Source organism: Jaculus jaculus, chromosome 1 (genome assembly GCF_020740685.1).
Source record: "Jaculus jaculus isolate mJacJac1 chromosome 1, mJacJac1.mat.Y.cur, whole genome shotgun sequence".
Classification (NCBI taxonomy): Eukaryota; Metazoa; Chordata; class Mammalia; order Rodentia; family Dipodidae; genus Jaculus; species Jaculus jaculus.
Window position 1 is genome coordinate 156,379,946 of NC_059102.1, and position 25,794 is coordinate 156,405,739.

General features: G+C 44.7%; 1 protein-coding gene across 2 annotated transcripts in view; it reads right to left on the reverse strand.

Moving 5' to 3' along the window:
- The window catches only part of LOC101600711 (tumor necrosis factor receptor superfamily member 23-like), a 61,795-nt gene extending 38,581 nt beyond the window's left edge, over window positions 1-23,214 (reverse strand). For both annotated transcript variants that reach the window (XM_045137689.1, XM_045137681.1), the window contains exons 1-3: window positions 23,131-23,214; window positions 22,035-22,155; window positions 20,158-20,286 (exon numbers count right to left, since the gene is read on the reverse strand). In XM_045137689.1, the coding sequence (XP_044993624.1) occupies window positions 20,158-20,286; window positions 22,035-22,155; window positions 23,131-23,172 (292 nt within the window). In that variant the 5' untranslated portion in view covers window positions 23,173-23,214. The remainder of the gene's footprint in view (window positions 1-20,157; window positions 20,287-22,034; window positions 22,156-23,130) is intronic.
- Window positions 23,215-25,794: the final 2,580 nt, after the last annotated feature.

Consider the following 25,794-nt stretch of genomic DNA (forward strand, 5'->3'; position numbering starts at 1 on the left):
ATATCCAAAACAATTTTGAGTAACAAAAATAAGGCTGGTGGTATCACCATACCTGATTTTAATATATATTGCAAATCATAGTAACAAAAACAGCATGATACTGGCACAAAACAGGAACTTACATCAATGGAACAGAATAGAGCACCTGATTTGTAAACCCAGACAGGTACAGCCATTTGATTTTTGACAAAAATGCCAAAAATATTTACTGGAGGAAAGATAGCTTCTTTAACAAACGATACTGGTAAAACTAGATGGAAATAGATCCTTATCTCTCTCCATGCACAAGATTCTATGCCAAATGGATCAAAGGTCTTAATACCAGACCTGAAACTCTGAAACTTCTAGAGGAAAAAGTGGGGAAAACCCTTCAACATATAGGCATAAGCAAAAACTTTCTGAATATAACACCTGCAGCTCAGGAAGTAAAAAGACTAATCAATCATTGGGACCTCATAAAATTACAAAGCTTTTGTAAAGCAAAGGACACTGAATAGAGCAAAGAGGCAGCCTACAGAATGGGAGAAAATCTTTGCCAGCTATACATATGACAGAGGATTAGTATGTAATATATACGAACAACTCAAAAAATTAAATAATAAGAAATCAAATAACTCAATAGAAAATTGGTTCTAGGGCCTGGTGAGATGCTTAGCGTTAAGTTAAGGTGCTTGCCAGCAAGCAGGTTCAATCCCTTAGTACCTATGTAAAGCCAGGTGCACAAGGTGGCACATGTGTCTGGAGTTTGGTTGTAGTGGCTAGAAGCCCTGGTGTGCCCATTGTCTGTATCTTTCTCTTTCTATCTCTCTCTCATAAATAATTAAAAATAAAATAAAAATCAGCTCTAGAACTGAAGAGTTCTCAAAAGACATGTTCTAAGAGCTGGAAAGTTGGCTTAGTGGTTAAGGCACTTGCCTGTGAAGCCTAAAGATCCAGGTTCAATTCCCCAGTACTCACGTAAGCCAGATGCACAAGGTGGTGCATGCATCTGGAATTCATTTGCAGAGGCTAGAGGACCTGGCATACCCATTCTCCCTCTCTTTCCCACTCACTCTCTCTGCAGTCTCTCTTTAAATAAATAAATGTACTACATCCTTAGCCATCAGAGAAATATTAATTAAACCTACTTTGAGATTCCATTTCACTCCTGTCAGAATGGTTATTATCAATAAATCAAATGATAATAAATGCTGGCAAGGTTGTGGACAAAGAGGAACACTTCTCCATTGTTGGTGGGAATTTAAACTGGCACAGCCATTGTGGAAATCAGTGTGGAGACTCCTGAGACAGCTAAAAATAATATATTTACCACATGACCCAGCTATGCCACCCCTTAGCATAAACTTTAAAGACTCTACACATTACTATAGAGCTGCTTGATTATCCATGTTTATTGACGCTCTATTCACAATAGCTAGGGAGTGGAACCAGCCAATGAATGGATAATGAAGATGTGATACATTTATGCAGTGGAGTTTTATTCAGCTATAAAGAAAAATGAAATTATAACAATTTCAGGGAAATGGATGGATCTGGAAAGAATTATACTAATGAGGCAACCCAATCTTAGAACGTTAAATGCTGCATGTTCTTTCTTATATGTGGATTCTAGCTTCACATGTTCATATGTGTATGTGAGTTGGCATAAAAGTCAATGGGAGGAGAGGGGAGGACTTAAGGGAGGTATGATACATACATGAGTATAGGTACAGAATACTGGGGTGAAATGGCTTAAGTGGGGTTGGGAGAGGAAGGATTAGAGGGGGGCTAATCAAAATTAAAAATGTTATTAATAAGCCATATAGAAACCTACTTTTTTTAGTAGCTAATAATATATATGTTAAAAAAGAGAATCTGGGAAGAAGTACCCTGTGAGGGTGGATAATACTGTGCCCTGAAGCTATAGATTGTTACAAGAAAATTTAATACCAGAGGTGGGATACCTCCCAGCAAGGTTTTTGGAGAGGGAGGCCACTGATGTCCCCAAAGCATTACAGGCTATTGCCAAGGCTCTTGGTTTCCCACCAGAACTTATGGTAAGACCCTATTGCTGAAGACTCCACACACCTAGGTCGCAGGTCACTGAGAAATCAGATTGGAGCTGAGCTAGAATCCTTCTCCTCCTCCCTGTTGGCTAGCTGTCAGAATTCTAGAAAGAGCTATGCAGCACGTAGGGGGAGAAAATTCACCAAGGGTCTTATCCAGCACTGGACCCCAAAAACATCACAGCTGGCTAAACAAGGCAAATGTACCAAATGGTGCAATGGTGGCATGTCTGTTATGGGGGAATCCAACTCCTGTCTGAATGGACTTGAGATCTGCTCCATGGGAGAGAATCCATGCAGGGTACTGAAAAGCTAATCAAAAGCCCATGGCTGGAGAAGTCATGAGCCCTGTGAGGGGTGGGGAGAAGAGAAGGAAAACTATTACTGTGTTCTATCTAAATGGATATAGTATACCCACCAAACTACCCTCTAAATACTTATGGTTATTCCTATGTATTAATGCTACTCTCACTTTTGGTTTGAGACGTTTCTCTTTTCAGATGGCAGTGACCACTGGGGAGACTCAGAACTTACTAAAGTGATGAGAAGAAATTATCATGGAGGGCTGAAGAGATTTCTCAGTGGTTAAGGAGCTTGCCTGCAAAGCCTAAGGACCTGGCCTCGATTCTTAAGTACCCACATAAAGCTGGATGCACAAAGTGATGCATGCACCTGGACTTCATTTGCAGTGGCTAGAGGCCCTGGCACACCCATACTCTCTCTCTCTCTCTGTCTCATAAATAAATAAATAGAAATGGAGTGTTCAACATTGAGCACGAAGTGAGACATCTCTGTCACACCATCCAAGTCTTGGGGTTTATTGTAGAAGAGGAAGCAGAAAAAAATGTAAAAGCAAAAAGAAAAGGATGAGTGCTTTGCAATAATTTATTTTAGATACAAGGTGATCTTGGCTGGGTGTGGTGGCACACACTTTTATTTATTTATTTGTTTGTTTGTTTGTTTGTTTATTTATTTATTTGAGAGTGACAGACACAGAGAGAAAGACAGATAGAGGGAGAGAGAGAGAATGGGTGCGCCAGGGCTTCCAGCCTCTGCAAACGAACTCCAGACGTGTGCGCCCCCTTGTGCATCTGGCTAACGTGGGACCTGGGGAACCGAGCCTCAAACCGGGGTCCTTAGGCTTCACAGGCAAGTGCTTAACCGCTAAGCCATCTCTCCAGCCCTGGCACACACCTTTAATCCCAGCACTTAGAAGCAGAGGTAGGAAGATTGCTGTGAGTTCAAGGCCAGCCTGAGACTCCATAGTGAATTCCAGATCAGCCTGAGCTAGAGTGAGACTCTACTTTGATAAACAAAACAAACAAACAAATAAAGTGATCTTGTAAGAAAGGATTCAGTGAAAGGGGGGATTTGGGAGGGTGGAAAGCAAGGATGGTGGGAGGGGATTATGATTATTTTATATTGTCTATAGCATGGAGGTTGTCAATAAAAAGTTAAAAATGACAGTCTATACTTAGGAAACAAATAGATGAGCTCATACTAATATCAGACAAAACAGGTTTCAAATAAGAAATAATCAGAATGGTTGGGTAGATCACTCAGTGGTTAAAGGCACTTGCTTGTAAAGCTTGAGGCTCAAATTCCCACTACTGATATAAAAATAGATAGAAATTCATTTGCAGCAGCAAGAAAATCTTGTATGTGCATGCATACACACACACACAGATGCAAAGAAGTAAATAAAGTTATCAATCAGAAGAGATAAACAGGTAACGGCCACTTTATGTTGACTAAAGAAATAATTCATCAAGAAGATATTACAATCCTAAATATATATGCACCAAACAGAGGTAACCCAAATTTTTTTTAATGAGGGGAGTGAGAAGAGAATTGGCACACCAAGGCCTCCAGCCACTGCAAATGAACTCCAGATGCGTGCATTACCTTTGTGCATGTGTGACCTTGTGTGCTTGCATCACCTTGTGCATCTGGCTTACATGGAATCTGGAGAGTTGAACTAAGGGTCCTTAGGCTTTGCAGACAAATGCCTTAACCACTAAGCTGTCTCTTCAAACCACAGAATTTTATTAAACAAAACCTACAAGATATAAAATCAGAGATAAGTCCTAACACAAATGGGTAATTTCAATAACCTGATTATCATCAATAAGTATGTCATTTAGATAGAAAATATAATACAGAAACAGTGGAGTTAAATGACAGAATGGATCAAATGGACCATAAGAGACTTGCACCAAAGTTCCATCCAAACTAGGATATATATTCTTCTCAGCAGTCCATGGAATTTTCTCTAAAATGGATCCTATATTAGAACACAAAGTAAGTCTCAACAAATTTAGGAATATTGAAATAAATTCTTTTAGTATGTCTGTTGCCGTTACCTTCTCACCAGTGTCTCAAACATCCAACCAGAAGCAGCATATGGGAGGTAAAGGATTATTTCAGGCTTACAGATCCAGGAGAGACACCATCAGTGGAAAAAGGTGGATCACTTCAGCGTCCACAGCAGAGAAAAACAAACCAACACCAGCAAGCACCAGCCAGAGCTCAAACTTGGCTCTCTACATACCTTAGGGCTGGGCTAAAAGATCCACCCACAGTGACACCTTTTCTGGCAGGGTGCCAGAGACTCAAGCTGCAAGCTTAATTAAAAAAACTTCAGGATGGGCTGGAGAGATGACTTAGCGGTTAAGGCATTTGCCTGCAAAGCCAAAGGACCTCGGTTCGATTCCCCAGGACCCACGTAAGCCAGATGCACAAGGTGGCACATGCATCTGGAACTCATTTGCAGTGGCTGGAGGCCCTGGAGCACCCATTCTCTCTCTCTCCCTCTTCCTCTCTCTGCCTGTCGCTCTCAAATAAATAAATAAAAATAAACAAAAAATGTTTAAATATCTTCTATTTATTTGTTTAAGAGAAAGAGAGAGAAAAAATAGGTGCTCCAGAGCCTCCAGCCACTGCAAATGAACTCCAGATGCATCTGGCTTACGTGGGTCCTGGGGAATCAAGCTTTGAACCAGGGTCCTTAGGCTTCACAGGCAAGCGTTTAATTGCTAAGCCATCTCTCCAGCCCTAAAATATATATATTTTTAAAAACCTCAGGAGGGCTGAAGAGAGGAGAGATGCCTTAGTGGTTAAGGCACATGCCTACGAAGCCTAAGGACACAGGTTTGATTCTCTAGGTCCTAAGTAAGCCAGATGTACAGGGTGGCACATGCATTTTAAGTTCCTTTGCAGTGGCTTGAGGCCCTGGCAAGCCTATTCTCTCTCTCTCCCTCTCTCTCTGTCTCTAATAAATAAATTAAAATAAACTCTTATAAAAACCTCAGGATTTTAGAACTGCTGCCTGGGAGGGGACTGACCAGCTGAGGTTCAGCTGTAAGCAGGGCCCTGCTGTTGTGAGGCAGTTGAGTGCCCAGCAGTTTTGCAATAATGCTAGATTCTATTCCAGTGTTGCAGCCTGAGTGAGGCTGGGCCCACTGAAGATCAGCTGCAAGCAGGGCCACGCATGCCCACCTGTGTCTGTCCCCTCCTGCGGGCTAGTTGGGGCTGAGCAGGGGAGTTGCATGCCAAGGCTTGTCAACATTCTGAAGTGGCCACCTGGGAGGGGAAGGACCAGCTAAAGGTCAGCAGTGAGCATCTGACCAACTTGGATTCTGCTTCTCACACACATCTTGAAAGCTTCTCCCAAGAACATTGTATGAAGGGCTGAAGCAGAGGGCAACTGTTTACTGGTCCTGGTACTCAGAAGAACTTGGAGCTGATCTTGCTCCAGAAACCCAGGCAGCTCATAAGTCTGGAAGAAAAGTGCCCAGCTTGGTCACCAGGGAAGATAGGCCTCCCAAGGTCTTGCCCAGATTTTCTAGGAGGTGGCACATAGAAAGTAGATTCTGCCCAGGCTCATGTGCACCCACCACAACATAATGGATAGTCTTCTATCCCACATCCACCTAGATCAATTTCGACCAGGCCACCCAACACAGACTATACAAAAGCAGCTATTGCTTAATCCTTAGTGAGACAACTGATCTTGAGATACATAGACCCCAACACAAAGCAAACACCAAATACCCAACAAAGGGATCCCAACCAAGGTTACCTAGCAATACAATGGATACCTTTAATGAAAGATTGAAGGAAACCCAAGACATAGAAGTCCAAAATGAAATCTCGGGAAGAATTTTAAATGAGGGGCTGGAGACATAGCTTAGTGGTTAAGGCAATTGCCTGCAAAGCCAAAAGACCTTGGTTCAGTACTCCAGGACCCAAGTAAGCCAGATGCACAAGGTGGTGCATGTGTCTGGAGTTCTATTGCAGTGGCTGGAGGCCCTGGAGTGCCCGTTCTCTTTCTCTCTTTCTCTGTGTGTGCACCTTTCTCTCTCTCAAATGAATAAATAAAAATAAAATAAATTAAAAAGAATTTGAAATGAAATGAATGAGACCATGAACAAATGGATGTTGGAATGGGAAGAAATTGGTCAAAGAATAATCAAACAGGAGCTCCAAGAACATCTGAAAGAAATGGAAGAAAAATGGCCAAAAGAATTAAAATTACAAATCAAAGTTTGGCTCCATGAATTGGAAGAAAGACAACAAAAATAACTCAAAGGATGGATGAAGGAAATGGAAGATAATCAACAAAAATAACTCAATTGGCTGGGTGTGGTGGTGTATGCCTTTAATCCCAGCACTCAAGGAAACAGATCATCCAAGCAGAAAATAGAGAAACAAAGGAGCTAAAATACACAATAGATTAAATGGACTTAATAGATATCTACAGAATATTCTACCCTAATTCTACTAAATAAACATTCTTCTCAGCAGTTCATGGACCTTTCTCCAAAATAGACCACATATTAGGGCATAAAGTATGTCTCCACAAATTCTGAAAAACTGATGTAAACCCCCTGCAGTATATCTGACCGCAACACATCATCACTAGAAATCAACAGTCACCACAGAAACACACCAAATTCTCCTGGAGACTGAACAATTCACTATTGAACAGTGAATGGGTTGTTGAAGAAATCAGGAAGGAAATCCATGAATTTATCCAACTGGATGACAATGAACACACAACACACCAAAACTTATGACACAATGAAGGCATTTCTAAAGTTTATAGCACTAAATGCCTACATTACAAAAACACAGAAGATATCAAATAAGTAATTTGAACATCCATTTGAAGGTGCTGGAAAGACAAGAATAGTTCAAGCCCCAAAGTACCAGATGGAAAGAAATGATCAAGATCAAATCAGAAATCAACAAATTGGAAATAAAGAAAACAATTTTAAATATTGACGAAATGAAGAGCTGGTGCTTCAAAAAAGATAAATAAGCAAGATTGATAAAGCACTGGCCAAACTGATCAAAAGAAAAGAAGACTCAAATCAACCAGATTAGAAATGAAAATAGAAATGCCACAACAGTTCCAGTGAAAGTAACACACGTACCAATGAAATTGGAAGAACCATCGGGGCATATTTCAAAAACATGTATTCCATAAAAATTGGAAAACCTGGAAGGAATGGATGAATTTCTTGATTCATATCATTTTACAAAACTAAATACAGAACAGAAAGACTTCCTAAACAAAGTCATTACCTCTAACGAAATTGAGAAAGTAATTAAACACCTCCCAACAAAAAAGTCCAGGCCCAGATGGATTCACTGCAAAGTTCTACCAAACTTTCATTTGAGAACTAAAATCACTTCTTCTCAAGTGATTTTTCACAGTTGAAAAAGAGAGAATATCTCCAAATTTGTTCCATGGAGCCAACATTACTCTAATAACTAAACCAGAGAGAGACCTAGCAAAAATAGGAAATTATAGACTGATATCCTTAATGAACTTAGACACAATTTTTTTTTAAAAAGTAATTATTTTTACCTTATTATAAAACAAGGTAAACATAGTAATAAATTAACATTTTAAACATTAAAAGTTTGTGTAAGAAAAAGTACAAAATTTAAAACGTATAATTTGGAGTGATAATGCAAACACATTACCATATGATCATATAAAAATGCACCTATCCCGATGTATACTGAAATCATGATAAAATTCAGCATAAATTCTCACTTTTTTAAAATTTTTTGTTCATTTTTGTTTATTTCTTTGAGAGTGACAGAGAGAGAAAGACGCAGAGAGAGAGAGAGAGAGGGAGGGAGAGAGAGAGAGAGGGAAAGAATGGGCAGCCACTGCAGAACTCCAGATGCATGTGCCCCCTTGTGCATGTGGCTAACGTGGGTCCTGGAGAATCGAGCCTCGAACCGGGGTCCTTAGGCTTCACAGGCAAGTGCTTAACCGCTGAGCCATCTCTCCAGCCCTAAATTGTCATTTTTATTGAGGGGATTAGAAGACAACTTCAGTTCGTTAAGAGATTGCTACAAACAACATACATTCATGTATGGTAACCAACAGACTCCAATGGCAGGATTTGGCAGTTTCTTAGTCTAGAAGCTGGAAAGATCCAGGAGGAGGCAAGTCATGGCGTCAACTTAATAAATTCATGGGGAAACGCAGAGTTAAAAAAACCAGTGAGGGGGGCTGGAGAGATGGCTTAGTGGTTAAGCGCTTGCCTGTGAAGCCTAAGGACCCCAGTTCGAGGCTCGGTTCCCCAGGTCCCACGTTAGCCAGATGCACAAGGGGGCGCACACGTCTGGAGTTCGTTTGCAGAGGCTGGAAGCCCTGGCGCGCCCATTCTCTCTCTCTCCCTCTGTCTTTCTCTCTGTGTCTGTCACTCTCAAATAAATAAAAATTAAAAACAAACAAACAAACCAGTGAGGGGCTGGAGAGATGGCTTAGCGGTTAAGTGCTTGCCTGTGAAGCCTTAGGACCTCGGTTCAAGGCTCGATTCCCCAGGACCCACGTTAGCCCAGATGCACGGGGGGGGGGGGGGGCGCACGCATCTGGAGTTCGTTTGCAGTGGCTGGAGGTCCTAGCGCGCATATTCTCTCTCTGTCACTTTCAAATTAAAATTAAAAAAAAAAAAACAGTGAGTTCTTGCTTTGAGAAGAAACAGGAACAGTCATACTATGCCGAATTAAGAGTGAATTCTGAGAGAAAACCACTAATGCAAAACGAGGGGCAATGGAAGCGCCTGGAGAATCAAGCCCAGAAATCTGAAAGCATATTTTCTGGTATTCTAGGGCCGAATTTTTAAGTGTAACTTCTTTCTCTTCTTGAGGTTTTTGTTTCGTACCATCCATCCGTAGCGCACACGGAAAAAGCAACTGTCAGCCCTCGGGAGGCTCACTTTCAGGTTGTTGGGTATTCATCATGCAGAGCTCTGGGATTCTCATCCGGACCTCCAGGAAAGTGTTAAGAGGACGGTGCAATCATTCATCCCTAGAAGACGTCTCAGGGCCTTGCACCAAGGGCGCGGAGGGCGCTGCAGGCTTGCCTGGGGACTCGGAGGCGGGGATGTGGGAGAAGTGTCAGCGCCCACCCAGGGAAGGGAGGGAAGGGCTCAGCAGGTGCACCAGGTCGCCCGAGGGTACCGCAGCGCGCCTCTCCGGACTAGGCGAGGGCCCCAGAAGACTCGGTCCAGTGATGCAGCCTGGCTCCCAGCCGGCTGCAGTGTCCACCCAGGTCACCAGGAACTCGGGGTCCGCGTCCTCGATGAGGCAGACCTCCTGATTGCCTGTGCCCTCCGGGGTGGCCGCGCAGAAGCTCTCCAGGGCGCGCTTCTGGCAAGCCCAGGATGCCCTTGGGGATGAGGATGAGCATGTGGCCCTGCAACGACACTTGACGCACTGAGGTGGGCTCAGGCTCGGGCTTCAGCAGCAGCACGTCCACGCCGTCCACGTTGACCTGCACCGCACAGCCTGCAGCCACGATCAGCACCGAAGTGGCGGTGGGGGACCCAGCGGGGTCCGGTGGGCCGGTTGGCAACAGGGGATTGGGGTTGGCAGGGTCAGCGGGCTTGGCCAGGAGGAGGCGGCTCCCTGGGGCTGTGGTCCCCACCAGGAAGCAGGGCCGTCCCCAGGGCTGCGGGCCTGAAGCCCAGCATGGGGACGGGGGCACAGTACCGTCCTCGCGGGGACAGATGCACAGGTGCGAGGCGCGCAGGGTGGGCGTGGGGGCGCTTAGCCCGCACCGGGGTCCCCTGGAGCAGCTGCGGGTCTCATCCTCGAACTTGCTAGCCCGGCTCTACACTCCCCCAACCCCCGTGCGCAAGCACACCTGGCCGCGTAGTGATCACTGATCAAAAATTCTTAATAAAATCCCCACAAATCAGTTTCAAGAATACATCAAAAGCATCATCCAAAGCCAGGCGTGATGGCGCACGCTTTTAATACCAGCACTCGGGAGTCAGAAGTAGGAGGATCGCTGTGAGTTCGAGGCCACCTTGAGACTACATAGTGAATTCCAGGTCAGCCTGGGCCAGAGCGACACCCTTCCTCGAAAAACCAAAAGAAAAGCATCTACCTTAATCAAGTAGGTTTCATCACAGGGATGCAGAGGTGTTTCAACATACGGAAATCAATAAATGTAATTTACCACATAAATAAACATAAACACAAGAATCACATGATTATTTCAACAGACGCAGAAAAGGCCTTTGAAAAAATATAACAGCCCTTCATGAATAAAACACTGGAGAGACTAAGGGTGGAGGGACCATATTTCAACATAATAAAGGCTATTTATAATGCACCTAAGGCCCAGATCACACTAAATGGGGGAAAATTTGAAGTGTTCCCATTAAGATCTGGAACAAGACAGGGGTGCCCACTCTAACCATTGCTTTTCAACATAGGTCTTAAAGTTTTAGCTCAAGCAATAAGACAAGAGAAACAAAAAGGGTTACAAAATGGCAAGGAAGAACTCAAACCAGTCCTATTTGCAGATGACATGATTATAGAAGTAACCTAAAAGATTCTACCAAAAAACTTCAAATGATGATAAATTCTTTCAGTAAAATGGCAGGATATGAAATCAATACACAAAAATCAGTAGCCTTCCTATATGCTAAAGATAAACATATGGAAAAAGAGATAAGTGATGCTATTCCATTTCCAATAGCCACAAAGAAATTAAATACCTTGGATTATCACTAAATAAGGATGTGAAAGACCTATATAAAAAAAACCATAAAAACACTGAAAGAAAAAAATTGAGGAGGATACAAGAAGATGGAAAGATCTCCCATGCTCATGGATTAGAAGAATTAATATGGTGAATGAAAATGGCCATCTTACCAAAGCATTATACAGATTCAATGCAATTCCACTGAAAATTTTAGCAATGCCCTTCACAGAGATAGGAAAAAATGGTCTCAAAATTCGAACAGAAGGCCTCAGATAGCCAAAAATATCCATGACCTCACAATGCCTAGCAATACCTACACAAGACCCTCATAATAGGAGAAAAAGATGATGACATCAAATTAAAAGAGAGACTAATGGAGTGAGGGAGGGGATATGATGGAGAGCAGAGTTATGAAGGGGAAAGTGGGGAGAGGGAGGGAAAGACCACAGTTTGTTGTCTCTAATTATAGAAGTTGTCGATAAAAATATATAAATATATTATATATATACATATATATTAAAAAAAGAAATACATCTGGAGGTATCACCATACCTGATTTCAATGTACCTTACAAAGCTGTAGTAACCAAAACAACATGGTACTAACACAAAAGCAGACATACAGATCAATGGAATAGAAAAGAAGACGCATCTCTAAATCCAAGCAACTACAACTACCTCATCTTTGACAAAGGGGTGAAAAATACACACTGAGAAAAGACAGCATCTTCAACAAATGGTGCTGGAGAAATTGGATAACCACATGTAGATGAGTTAAATTAGATCCATTTCTCTCACCCTGCATAAAAGTCAACTACAAGTGGATTAAGGACTTCAATATAAGACCTGAAACTCTAAAACAACTAGAAGAAAAAGCAAGGAGAACATTTGATCATATAGGCACAGGGAAAGACTTCCTGAGTAAGAGCCTAGTAGCCCAAGCAATTAAACAAACCTCAACCACTGGGACCTCATGAAACTAAAAAGCTCTGTATAGACAAGTATAGTAGACAGCTTTAGGTTTGCTGAGATGAACTTTCCAGACCAGCCACCATTATGGAGGAAGGGATATTTATTGAAGCTTACAGATCCAGGGGAAGTTCTGTAATGGCAGAAGAAGTTGGCCCCTCTTAAAGGACCAAGCAGAGACAGAGCAAAAAGCCACACAGCACAGCACACTTCAAGAACTCCAGCCAGGCACATTTTGAGTAACTTTAGATTGAAATCTCAAACCCACCACCTCACCTTAAGATCTACCCAGTGACACTGCCTCCAGCCAGGTGGCTGCAGATCCAACACTGGATATACTGGGGGCCATCTATTCAAACTACTGCAACAAGCAAACCATCAACAGAATCAAAAGACATTCCACAGAATGGGAGAAAATTTTTACCAGGTACACCTCTGACAAAGGTCAAATATCTAGAATCTATAAAGAACTTACAAAACTAAACAATAAAAAAATTAAACAATCCAATTAAAACAGTGGGGTAGAGGGCTGCAGAGATGGCTTAGGATTTAAGGCACTTGCCTGCGAAGCCTAAGGATCCAGGCTTAGCTCCCCAGAACCACATAACCCAGATGCACAAGGTCATACATGCGCACAACATGGCACACACGTTTGGCCTTCGATCACAGTGGCTAGAAGCTCCGGTGTGCCAATTTTTTCTCTCTCATAAGTAAAATAAATTTTAAAATGGGATAGAGAATTGAAGAGCTCTCAAAGGAAGAAATACAAGTGGCCATTACACACTTAAGGAGATGTTCAACATCTTTAGTCATCAGAGAAATGCAAATTAAGACAACTCTGAGACTTCATTTCACTCCAGTCAGGATGGCATTCATAAAAAAAAAAAATAAATCAAACAACAATAAATGCTGGCCAGCCTGTGGGGAAAATGAAAGCCTCCCCCCTGGATTTGCTGGTGGGATTACAAACTGGTACAACCACTATGGAAATCAGTATGTAGACTTTTTTTTTTTTTCAAGGTAGGGTCTCACTCTGGTCCAGGCTGACGTGGAATTAACTCTGTCATCTCAGGGTGGCCTTGAATTCATGGCAATCCTCCTACCTCTGCCTCCCGAGTGCTGAGATTAAAGGCATGCGCCACCACACCTGGCTAGTATGTAGACTTTTGAAAAAGATGAAAATACGTCTACTATGTGACCCAACTATACCACTCCTGGGCATGTACCCTAAGGACGCCACTCTTTACTATAGAGATACTTGCTCAATTGTGTTTGTGGCAGCTCTATTCCCAATAGCTAGGAACTGGAATCAGCCCAGATGCCCATCAATTGATAAAATGATACTGCAGATGTGGTACACTATGAAATTCTATACAGAGGTAAGGAAAAATGAATTAATGAAATTTGCAGGAAAAACGGATGGAATTGGAAAAAAATCATTGTAAGCGAGGTTATACTGACACAAAAAGACAAACACAGGCTGGAGGGATGGCTTAGCCTTTCAGGCATTTGCCTGCAAAAGCCAAAGGACCCAGGTTCAATGCCCCGGGACCCACATAAGCCAGATGCACAAGGGGGCACATGACTCTGGAGTTCGTTTGCAGTGGTTGGAGGCCCTGAGTGCCCATCTTCCTCTTTCTTTCTCTCAAATAAATAAATAAAAATAAAACTTCTTTTAAAAAAGACAAAAGCTGGGTGTACTTTCTCATTGTGGTTTCTGACTGGGATTAAGCACAGATGAGTGCAAATGGCAGTTAGTACCAGGAGTATAGGTATAAAACTAGAGCGAGCAGGAAAAAGAAAAAATGGGGTGGAGCCAGGTGTGGTGGCGTACATCATTAATCCCAGCACTCAGGACAGAGGTAGAAGGATCACCTTGAGTTCAAGGCCATCCTGAGACTGCATAGTGAATTCTAAGTCAGCCTGGGCTAGAGGGAGACCCTACCTCAAACAACAACAACAACAACAAAATCAGTTCTATGAAAACCCTCATTCTGACTAGCATTTTGCAAAATATAACCACCAATAAATGGGAAAGGGGGAACAGTCCAGATAGAAGGTAGAAAAAGCTTAACCTTAAAACCACAGACTCTGGCTGGTATATCCAAAGCCCAGAATTGGGTTGTCCCCCCTCACACACAGTGAGCTGTTGGCTGTAGAGACCCATGAGGTCCTCAAAACAAAGTAGGCCATTGCCAAAACACTTGATTACCTGCCAGAGCTAATAGATAAGACCCTGTGGCTAAAGACACTAGCTGTGGTCACAGGACATCAGAACACCATGCTGGAACAGAAAGCGAAACCAGCTCCCTCATGGCCAGCCCTCATAGAGCTGGAAAGCCCTATGGGAGCTGCCGAAGGACAATGGTCACTAGCACAATAAGTGAGCAGGGGACCCTGCAGACTATGAAATCAACCAGCTGGACAAGGAGTCCACACTTGTGCCACAGAGGCACACATCCTCTGCTGGTAATCGACTGTTCTCTGATTAGACATGAGACCCACTTAGTGAGAGGGAATTCATATCTGGTATTGGAAACCAAGTCAGAATACCATGGTCAGGAGAGAGTGGGCCTGCACACCAAACATCTCCTAAACAACTTAGCATACCCATTTTTTTTTTTTTTTTCCCGATGGAAAGTCTTACTCTAGCTCAGAGTGACCTGGAATTCACTATGTAGTCTCAGGGTGGCCTCCAATTCATGGCTATCCTCCTACCTTTGCCTCCAAGTGTTGGGATTAAAGGCATGTGCCACCGTGCCCGGCTGCAAACTCACTTTAACCTCAGGGCCTTTGCCACTGCAAATGAACTCCAGACACATGAACCACTTTGTGTATCTGATTTTATGTGAGTACTGGAAAATCTAACACCAGGCCATCAGACTTTTCAAGTGTGTGCCTTTAACTGTTAAGCCATCTCTCTGGCCTCTAAAAGAGAAGTATATATCTCTATATGCCTAACATTACACATATATATTACATATGGATATGTATTTACATATATGTATATATATGTATATATCTGTTAAAAAATATATCAATAATCTCAAATAAATAATATACCTAAAGGCATTAGTAAAACAAGAACAAACCAAACCCCAAAATACCAGCTGTTTGCAGTGGCTGGAGACCCTGGCATGCCCATTCTCTTTCTCTCTCTCTCTCTCTGTCGCTCTCAAAAAAAAAAAAAAAAAAAAAAAAAAAAAAAAAAAAAAGCCAGTCTGTTGGGCTTACCTCAAAGAAAAACAATTTTTTTTAAAAAAATGGATGCACAAAATTCCATAGCCTTCTTATATGCCAATGACAAACACACTGAGAAAGAAACCAGGGACACAGTCTCACTCACAATAGCCATAAAAAGTAAACATCTCGGAATATCCCTAACCAAGGAAGTAAAAGATCTCTACAATGAAAACCTTAAGACACTGAAGCATGAAATGGAAGAAGACACCAGAAGATGGAGAGACCTCTCATGACCATGGACTGAAAGAATTAGTGAAAATGGCCATCCTGCCAAAAGCAATATATAGGTTCAATGCAATTCCAGCATGGTTCTTCACAAAAATAGAAAAAAAATCTTAAAATTCATATGGAAGCACATAAGGCCCCAGATACCCAAAAATGTTCCCAGCAAAACAAGTACTGTTGGAGGTATCACTGTTCCTGATTTCATATTATAATACATAGCCAATGTAATAAAAATAGCATGGCACTGGCATAGAAATAGACACAATGGTCAATGGAACAGAATAGAAAATCCAGGTATAAGTTCAAGTCACTACAGCCACCTGATTCCTGACAAAAATATACACTGGAGAAAAGGCAGCATTTTCAACAAATGGTGCTGGAAAAACTGGATATCTACATGTCTTCTGTTTCTCCATGTAAAAAAAAAAAAAAACAAAAAACCTCCAAATGGACCAAAGACCTCAATGTTAGACCTGAAATGATTTGAGGAAAAAGTAGAGAGACCATTTCAAGATATAGATGTGGAACTAGATTTTCTGAACAGGACTCCAGCAGCAGAGACCAAGACAAACAATCTGCAAATATGATCTCATGAAACATAAAATGTTATTGTATGGACAAGATAACTGTCAACTAAGTCAAGAGACAGCCTACAGAATGGGAAAAAAAATCTTTGCCAGCTATACAACTGATGGAGTATTAATACCTAGAATACACACACACACACACACACACACACACACACACACGGCCTAAAAAAGCTAAGCAATTAACAAAACACCAAACAACCCAATCAAAAATCTGCATGGACCAGCCATGGTGGCACACACCTTTAATCCCAGCACTTGGGAGGCAGAGGTAGCAGAATTGCTATAAGTTTGAGGCCAGCCTGAGACTATATAGTGAATTCCAGGTCAGCCTGAGCTAGAGAGAGAGCCTACATTGAAAAACAAAAACAAACAAACAAAAAAATCCACCACGGAACTGAAGAGAGTTCTTAAAAGAAGAAATATAAGTGCTAATAAATATATTTCTTTAAATGTTCAATATCTTTAGCCACCAGGGAAATGCAAATTAAAACTCAGAGATTCTATCTCACCCCAATCAGAATGGCCATCATCAAAAAAATCAAATGACAAAAAAAAAAAAAAAAAAAAAAATCAAATGACACCAAAAGCTGACAAGGGTGTGGCAAGGGCAAAAGGAACTGTGGTGGTCTGATTCAGGTGTCCCCCATAAACTTAGGTGTTCTGAATGCTAGGTTTCCTGCTGATGGAGATTTGGGAATTAATGCCTCCTGGAGGCAGTGTATTGTTGGGGGCGAGCTTACGGCATTATAGCCAGTTTCCCCTTGCAAGTGTTTGGCACACTGTCCTGTTCCTATTGTCCACATTATGTTGGCCAGTGGCTGGTGGTTACCCTCTGCTCATGCCATCGTTTTCCCCTGCCATCATGGAGCTTCTCCCTTAAGCCTATAAGCCAAAACAAACCTCTTTTTTTTTTTTTTTTCCCATAGGCTGCTCTTGTTTGGGTGATTTCTGTCAGCAATGTGAACCTGACTGGGACAGGAACCCTTATTCCCTGTTAGTGGGAGTGTAAACTGGTCCAGTGACTATGGAAATCAGTGTAGTTTTTTTCAAAAACTAAAAATAGATCTAGCGTATGACTCAGCTATACTCCTCAGCATAGACCTTAAGGACTCTGTGGTAACATACTGGCACAGACTATGTTAAAAGTGCCTTAACAGCTTGAGCCACCTCTCCAACCCCACAAGCAGGAAATGGAACATATGCACCATGGAGCTGTAAAGAAAGATCAAATTATGAAATGTGCTGGAAAATGGGTGGCTCTAGAAAAGATAATAGCAGTTCAGGTGCAGAATGACAAACACCTTATGTTCTCTATCATTTGCAGATCTTAGCTTGAATTCTTAGATCTGTATATAAGATGGAGTAAGAGCTGGGTGGGGTGCATGCCTTTAATTCCAGCGCTCGAGAGGCAGACGTAGGGGGATTGCCATGAGTTCAATGCCACCCTGAGACCACACAGTGAATTCTAGGTCACCCTGGACTAGAGTGAGACTCTACCTTGAAAAAAAAAAAAAAAAGGTGGAGTAAGAGGCAGCAGTAGAGGCCCTAGAGTGCCTCTTGTTAGTGCAAGTGAACAGTAACTCACTGGAAATGGCGGGAGTGCATGGTGACCCATCCCTGGCCCTGGGATTTATCAAAAAAAAAAAAAAACCTATTGCTTCTGGGAAAAGCTTTCTTCACCCAGCTGGATACTTCTGCCCAAATGCTCTCTCTCTTTTAATATTTTTATTTGTTTATTTGCAAGCAGAAAGAGAGAGAGAAGAGATGGGCATGTCAGGGCCTCCAGCTGCTGCAAATGAACTCCAGCTACATGCACCTCTTTGTGAACCTGGCTTTACGTGGGTACTGGGGAATCAAACCTAGGTCGTCAGGCTTTTCGTGCAAGCGCCTTAATCACTGAGCCATCTCTCCAGCCTACCTCTAAGTAATTTTTCAAGACAAGGTCTCTCTTTGTAGCCTAAGCTGGCCTTAAACCTGTGACAATCCTTTGGTCTCAGCTTCCTGAGTGATGTGATTACAGGTGTGAATCATCATGTCTGGATAATACTTCGCAGAGGAGATAACACAGGGTGAGGGAACCATCCTTACCTTCATATTAGCTTCTGGACATGTGGAAAAGTGCCAGCAAGGTGTATCTAGAGAAATCTGAAATTACTGTAGTGCTGTTTCTTTCTTTAGTTTTAAGTGTGTCCCTGCAAAGCCGATGATAGCTTCCCATGTGTCTGCCTGCCTGCCTGCCTGCCTGCCTGCCTATCTATCTATCTATCTATCTATCTATCTATCTATCTATCTATCTATCTGCAAGCAGGGAGAAAGTGTGAGAGAGAGAGTGACAGATGGAGAATGGGAATGCCAGGGCCTCCAGCTACTGCAGACAAACCCCAGATGCATGTGCCACTTTGTGCATCTGACTTATGTAGGTACCAGGGAATCATATCTAGGTTGTTAGGCTTTGCAGGAACATGCCTTAACCACTGAACCATCTCCCCAGCCCCTTTCTGTAGGTGACTGGGGTGTCAGTCCCAGGAGCTCAGCTAGCTAAGTTAGCTGACACCACTACCTGCCTCTGAGCATATGTCACCACACAACACTAATCAATGCAAGCAAACCATATAGAGTCCTGCCAACCCTGGGCTACGTGCTTCTTCATGGAGGCAGCTGCAGATTCACACACCCACTGTTTTACCATAATTTTTCTACATGTTTGAACACTTTCACAGTAAACTTAAAATTGCTGGGCTGGAGAGATGGCTTAGTGGTTAAGGGACTTGCCTGCGAAGCCTAAGGACCCAGGTTCGATTCCCTAGTACCCACATAATTCAGATGCATATGGTAGAACATGCATCTGGAGTTTGTGTGCAATGGCTAGAGGCCCTGGTGTGCACATTCTCCCTCTCTCTCTCTCTCTCTCTCTCTCTCTCTCTCTCTCTCTCTCAAATAAATAAATATATAATTTTTTTTTCAAAAAATTGCTTGTCTTGGGGGCAGGGGAGATGGCTCAGTAGGTACTGTTTGCTGAATAAGTATGAAGACCTGAATTCACATCCTCACCACCAAAGTAACTGCTGGGTGGGCATAGCAGCACGCCTATAATCCCAGGGCTCAAGAAGCAGAGACCGGGAACCCCGGGGCAAGCTGGCCAGTAGACTACCTGAATCAGTGAGCAACCCTGCCCAAGAAAAGAAGGTGGAGAGCAACAGAGGGCTGTATCTGACGTCTACTTCCCGCCTCCACACACATGTGCACGTGCACCCAGGTTCGATTCCCCAGCATTCATGCAAAGCCAGATGCACAAGGTGGCCCATGCATCTGAAGTTTGTCTGCAGTGGTTACAGGTGCTGGAACACCCATTTATTTTCTCTCTTCTTGCAGAGAGAGATGGCTTAGTGATTAAGGCACTTGCTTGTGAAGCCTAAGGACCCATGTTTGTCTCTTCAGATCCCATGTAAGCCAGATGCACAAAGATGAGGCAAGTGCAAGGTGGCACATACCCACTAGGTGGAGCAAGAATCTGGAGTTCAATTTCAGTAGTTGAGGCCCTGGCATGCCAATTCTTTCTTTCTTTCTCTCTCTCTCTCACTCTAAAATAAGAAAAGAACAAGTAAAAAGGACTTGAAGGATGTGGGGGGGGGGTTCCCACCATGTCTCCCTTTAAAAGATATTTTCCTGGATTTGGTCTTGACATTGTGTTTTACAAAGTCTTACATTGGATTAACTAATTCACAATTGAGGGGAAAATGACCTAAACCTGGCAGAAAGCTGTTTTGTCTTTTGTGATTGTAGATTTTGTTCTCACTCTGACAATACATATGGAACAATTTTATTTATTTATTATTATTATTATTTTGCCGATGGAGACTTGCTGGCCAAATCCTGCCTGCAAGTGATCTGTTGGATCTGCTCTGTCCCAATGCTCGGTGGACACACATCTGGCTTGATCACTGACTTTTCACAGCTTAACAGTGAACATTCATGGTTCAAAGTTCAGGCTTAGCATTATTACCCTGGCCACCACAGCTAGGTCAAGAGCTGTACATTTCAAAGTCCCATACAAGCACACTAACCATTTCTACAGACGCTGCACAGGAGGCATGAGCTCAGGCCATTGCTGTGTGCCATGAATGTCCCGGGGTCACACTTCTCACAAGTTCCTGTGGTGTGGTGGTCCATGCAGGGCTTCTGGACATATTCACCTGGGCAAGAGGGTACATACACAGGGGTCAGATTTCTGTTCAAGGTATAGCTGGGTCTGGGCTGTACTGCCCCAACCCAGGACCAGGCAACACTCTCCTCCAATGAGTCAAAGAAACTATCTCTGGATGGTCATAAACTACCTGGGGGTCTCTACGGGAGAAGAGTCCTAAGTTCTCTCTGGTCTCAGACACCAAGGTCCCCTGTTGCTGAGGGTGTGGTAAGTGGAAGAATGGTTCCTCTGCCTCCCCTCCTGAGCTCAACACCTGGAAGCCTAGTCAACACCAGTGACTGCCACTGTCCTGCCTCTTGCCCACCCCTGGGAGTCCCAGCGTCTGCCATGTTCAAGTAAGGTCTCAGGGTAGACAGCAAGATGGTATCTTCTTTCTCATAAATACACCATGTCCAAAGGTTTTCCTAGGGTGCTTTCTTTTGGGGGGAAAGGGTGTGCTGGCCTCACACTTAATAGCCCAGGCTTGCCTGGAACTCATGGCAATCCTCCTGCCTCAGCCTCCTGAGTGCTGGGATTATAGACATGAACCACCACACCCAGTTTTCTAGGCATGTCTCCTAAAGGGAGGCCAGTCCTTCTTTCTAGCAGGGTTTCCAAGGAACCTTCAGATGCCTCACTAGCCTTATACCAATCTCCATTCAGCAGAGCAGACAGTCTGGGCCATGGTGGATTTTCCCAGCTTTTTGTTGTTGTTTTGTTTTATTTTGTTTTGAGGTAGGGTCTCACTCTACCCTAGGCTGAGCTGAAATTCACTGTGCAGTCTCAGGTTGGCCTTGAACTTACAGTGATCCTCCTACCTCTGCCTCCCGAGTGCTGGGATTAAAGCCTTGTGTTTCCAAGCCTGACTCTATGGTGGCTTTTCTGGTGAATATATGTTGGCCATCAGTGGCCCTGGGTCACATCAAAAAGCCAAAAGACCATTTTGCATGTGTCCTTTGCCTCCACAATTCATGAAAACTCTGCCTGGACTCTTTGGATAAGGACAGCTGTGAGCTCAAAATCTTCCAAGGTTATAAAAAGCAGAGAACTTGCTGGAGACTCTGCGTGGAGGGGCCTGCCAATGGTCTAGGGAGCTCCAGGGATGTGGGAGTCACCACCCCAGGGATGGGGACTCACTTGTGCTCCTGTAAGTCACCCCAGTAAAGTCACTGGTTCAACAAGCGGACTTGGGTGGCGTTCCTTCTTTAGTCTGTTATCTGTACCCTATTTGGAGTCCGCAGACACCTGCTCATATCTCCCTAGGAGAAGTCACACAACGGGGGACCCTCGTACAGACATACACGCATTCTGCTAGCTCAGAGTACCAGGATGAGAACGGATTGGCCCTGGCATTCTCACCAGCACGGTGTAACTCCAAGAGACTTAGGAAATCTCAGCTCCATTTCCTCCTGTGGGGGGTGTGGGGGGCCCTGGCACCTGTAGCTGGTTACTGAGAGGTCAGAGTACCCTCTCAGCTTCCCTTCCTGAGCCTTCCCTGTCCCCTCAGCTGGGTTCCAGCGCTCTTGCCTTGGAGGGTGAATAACAGGCTTGGTCTAAACAGGTACACTAATACACATGAGGGGCCCTCCTTTGGGGGACTGTATACATGGGTGGGAAGACACCTGCCTGGGGCTTGCAAGAATAGGAAATGGCTGAGAACAGTCCTGTCCCCCCCACCACCAGACCCCACCATCCCACACAGCCTTTAGTCTGCTACTCAGGCCAAGCTCTCGCCCTGTGCCCCTTTCTAGAACTCACCAGCCGGACAACATTTACAGCAGCGGTCGGTAGCCCAGTATTCATTAGAGGGGCAGGAATCGTCGGAGTTCCGCTGCTCAGTCCGTCTGGCAAGTGGCTCTGTCGCGGCAGTGGCCTGCAGCTGTAAGAGGGCAGGAGATGAGTGGAGGTAGGCACACCTTTGTTCGTAACTGTCTGGAAGGAAAACGAAGCAGCAGGAGCTGATATCTCACCAAGGCAATGAATGGGCACTGGGCAGGAGCTGTGCCACCCGGGGCTCCCGGTTGTCCTGACCGGGTCCCGCAGCATTCCACCCTACCCGACGCCACCCCAGCAGGCTCGTGCGCACGCAGCCCAACTCTACGGCGCCCCGGGCGCCCGCCACGACCCAGCCGCAGCCGCTCCGGTAGACAGCGGCACCTGGAAGCAGGCTCCGCTCTGGGGTACTTCCTCCCAAGCTCCGGGTCCTGATCCTCTCTAAGCCTCAGTCACATCTTCTGGAGTTCCAGCCCCATCCTTCCCATACCCCACCCCTTCCAGGAGCCCTAGTCTCATCGTCCGATTGTCCCGGAGCACCAGCCCCCTATCCTTTCGGAATCCCAGCCAGATCCTCCCTGGAGTCCCAGCCCGCGATCCTCCCTGAGCTCCAGCCCCCCCATCCTCCCCGGAGTCCCAGCCCGCGATCCTCCCTGAGCTCCAGCCCCCCATCCTCCCCGGAGTCCCAGCCCGCGATCTTCCCTGAGCTCCAGCCCCCCATCCTCCCCGGAGCCCCAGCCCGCGATCCTCCCTGATCCCCAGCCCACCATCCTCCCGGGAGTCCCAGCCCGCGATCCTCCCTGATCCCCAGCCCCCCATCCTCCCGGGAGTCCCAGCCCGTGATCCTCCCTGAGCCCCAGCCCGCGATCCTCCCTGAGCCCCAGCCCGCGATCCTCCCTGAGCTCCAGTCCCCCATCCTCCCCGGAATCCCAGCCCGCGATCTTCCCTGAGCTCCAGCCCCCCATCCTCCCCGGAGCCCCAGCCCCCGTTCCTCCCTGAGCCCCAGCACCCCCCCCATCCTCCCCGGAGCCCCAGCACCCGATCTTCCCACCCGGCTCCTGAGCCCAGTCGTCGTGGTCACCTGTGTCAGGAGCAGTAGTAGACTTGTTAGAAACGGAGCCATTAAGAAAAGAACATTCCTCGCCTCGGCAGGCGCGGGTTTTTTTAAGGCGTTCAGGACAAGGGGAGGGCTCAGCCCGGTGACTAATATCCTGGTTGAAGAGGAAGCTCAGGAGATACTCGGCAGCACTCAAAGCCTGGTCTGGGAAGCACTAAGCACTCTGGACTGCCTGCCCTTACATTTTAGCCAGTTGAAAGAGTGAAATTAATCGTGGAAAACAGAGAAAGGAGATTGATTCAGCAGTGTTACCACCCTGGGAAGTGGGACAAAGAGATCTATGTCACCCTCCTCCCCCAAACCCATCTGTCCGGGTCCTGACAAGGCTTAGGTTTAAGTAGAGGGCCGGTAGTGTCTGTGGAGCCCGGAGCCCAGCCCTTGCCTCCAGGCTCTCCTGCAAGGTGGTCTGAGAATTTGCCAGTGCGGTGTGAAATCTCTTTCCAAGGAGACAAGGTCCTCTTCTCATTGTCACCAGGCTCTTTCTTCTTCCAGTGTGAGATTTCTAGGGGGATTTCCAATTCCCTGAGATCACTTATTTCACTCGTCCAATGAAAAAGGGAAGGGTTCAAGTGCCTCATTAGCATGTCTTTATGCCTGTCAGGACAAAATATCCCTTACTAGGGATCCAATCCAAAGATTGCCACTAACACCGAGCTACAGTCCCAGCCCTTTATCCATTTATTGATTAATTGATTTTTTTTTTCCTTTTTTAAATTTAGTTTTGAGAGACACAGAGTGCGGGAATGGGCTCACCAGGGCCTTCAGCTGAGCTCCAGCTGCGAATGAATTCAAGACAAGTGTGTCCCCTGTGTGCATGTGTGACATTGCGTGTTTATGTCACTGCATCTGGCTTATGTGGGACCTGGTGATTCGAACATGAGTTTGTAGGCTTCGCAGGCAAGTGTCTTAACCGCTAAGCCATCTCTCCAGCCCAAATAATTGATTTTTTAAAATATTATTTATTTATTTTCAAGCATGGGGGAGGCGTGTGGAGAGAACGGCACACCAGGGTCTCTAGCCTCTGCAAAAACTCCAGATGCATGTGCATCTGACTTTAGGTAGATACTGGGGAATTGAATCCAGGTTGTTAGGCTTTGCAAGCAAGTGCCTTAACTGCTAAGCCATTTCTCCATCCCATATTTAAAGTTTTAAAAAATTTTTATTTTGATTTTTTAAAATATTTTTATTTATTTGTAAGGAGAGAGTATGGGCACACCAGTGTGAACTCAAGTTCTACAGGTGAACTCCAGATGCACATGCCACTTTCTGTATCTGGCTTTACATGGGTACTGGGGAATCAAATCTGGTTCACTAGGCTTTGCGGGCAAAGGCCTTAACCACTAAACCATGTACATGGTTTGTATGCTTTTAGGGGTTGTAGGAAAAAACCCCCGCAGGGGGTCCTCACGCTCTGCCCGGATAAGGCGACACCCCAAATCACTCACTCACGAGAAGCGGTCTTGATGCAAACTGCAAGAGGATTTTATTCCAAGCGCGCTGGGGCCCACAGTCGTACACCGCACAGGGGTAGAGGACTGCAGAGCCCCGAATGTAGGAATGGGGTAGTTTTTATAGGGTTTCTAACAAAGCCTGTGTATTAGACCAATCATTATTTAATATCAGGAGCCCCTGCAGGGTGTTAGCCAGTCAGTTTGTGCCACCCCACAGTTTCTAAGCCAATTAGTTTACTTTGCTCAAGCCCCTCATGGACCAATCACTCTCTTATGACTATGACCTTGGTGGTCAGCGTTTGCGCAGGTCCTTGGGTGGGAGTAGCAGAGTATGGTATCAGTCTCCTGTGACCTTGGAGGTCAGCACTTGTGCAATTCCTTAGGTGGGGGTAACAGAGTATGGTATCAGCCTCCTATGACCTTGGTGGTCTGAGGCAGGCTGCTACAGCCTATGGTGCGAGTTACTAAGGCTTACAGTGTGGGCTATTAAGGCTTACAGTGTGGGCTATTAAGGCTTATGGTGCAGGCTATTTACAGAAACTAAATAAGTGGTCTACTTTATTACTCATTTCCCATCCCTGAGGGCTATCTCATGCCCTTTTTACCTAGTTTTATATTAGGAGTGGGCTCTGATACAATGAGAAGAGGGATTCTTTACTTGCTTCTAACAGAGAGTAAAACCTGGAGTTTGAGGTATGCAGGTGGCCCGCTTAAGCTCCCTTTGGAGCGTGATAGTATTTCTGAGCTTCTGAATTCTTGGGCCTTTCAGGGTTTGCACATATGCTATCAAGATCTTTAGGTAAAGCAACTGAGTTTACATTCAGTACAGTGATTGGGGACTTGGTGAGCTCAAATGAAACCTGAACTTTTATTTACTTAATCGTATGTTTGTGTGTTCAGATGGGTACATCAGTGTCTCCTGCTTCTGCAAACTAATGCTAGACATAAGCACCGCTCTTTCGTCTGGCTTTACCTGGGTGCTGAGAAATTGAACCCAGGCCATCAGGATTTGCAAGCAAGTGCCTTTAACCACCGAGCATTCTCTCTAGCCTGTGACTGGCTTCTTTTCACTTGTCAATTGTTTGTGCAAGGCATCAGGTGCTGTTTAGAGTTTGTTCCCATTTGTTTCAGTAATCGGTGTCAACATGTGTTGTGTGGAACGATATCATTTCTTGAA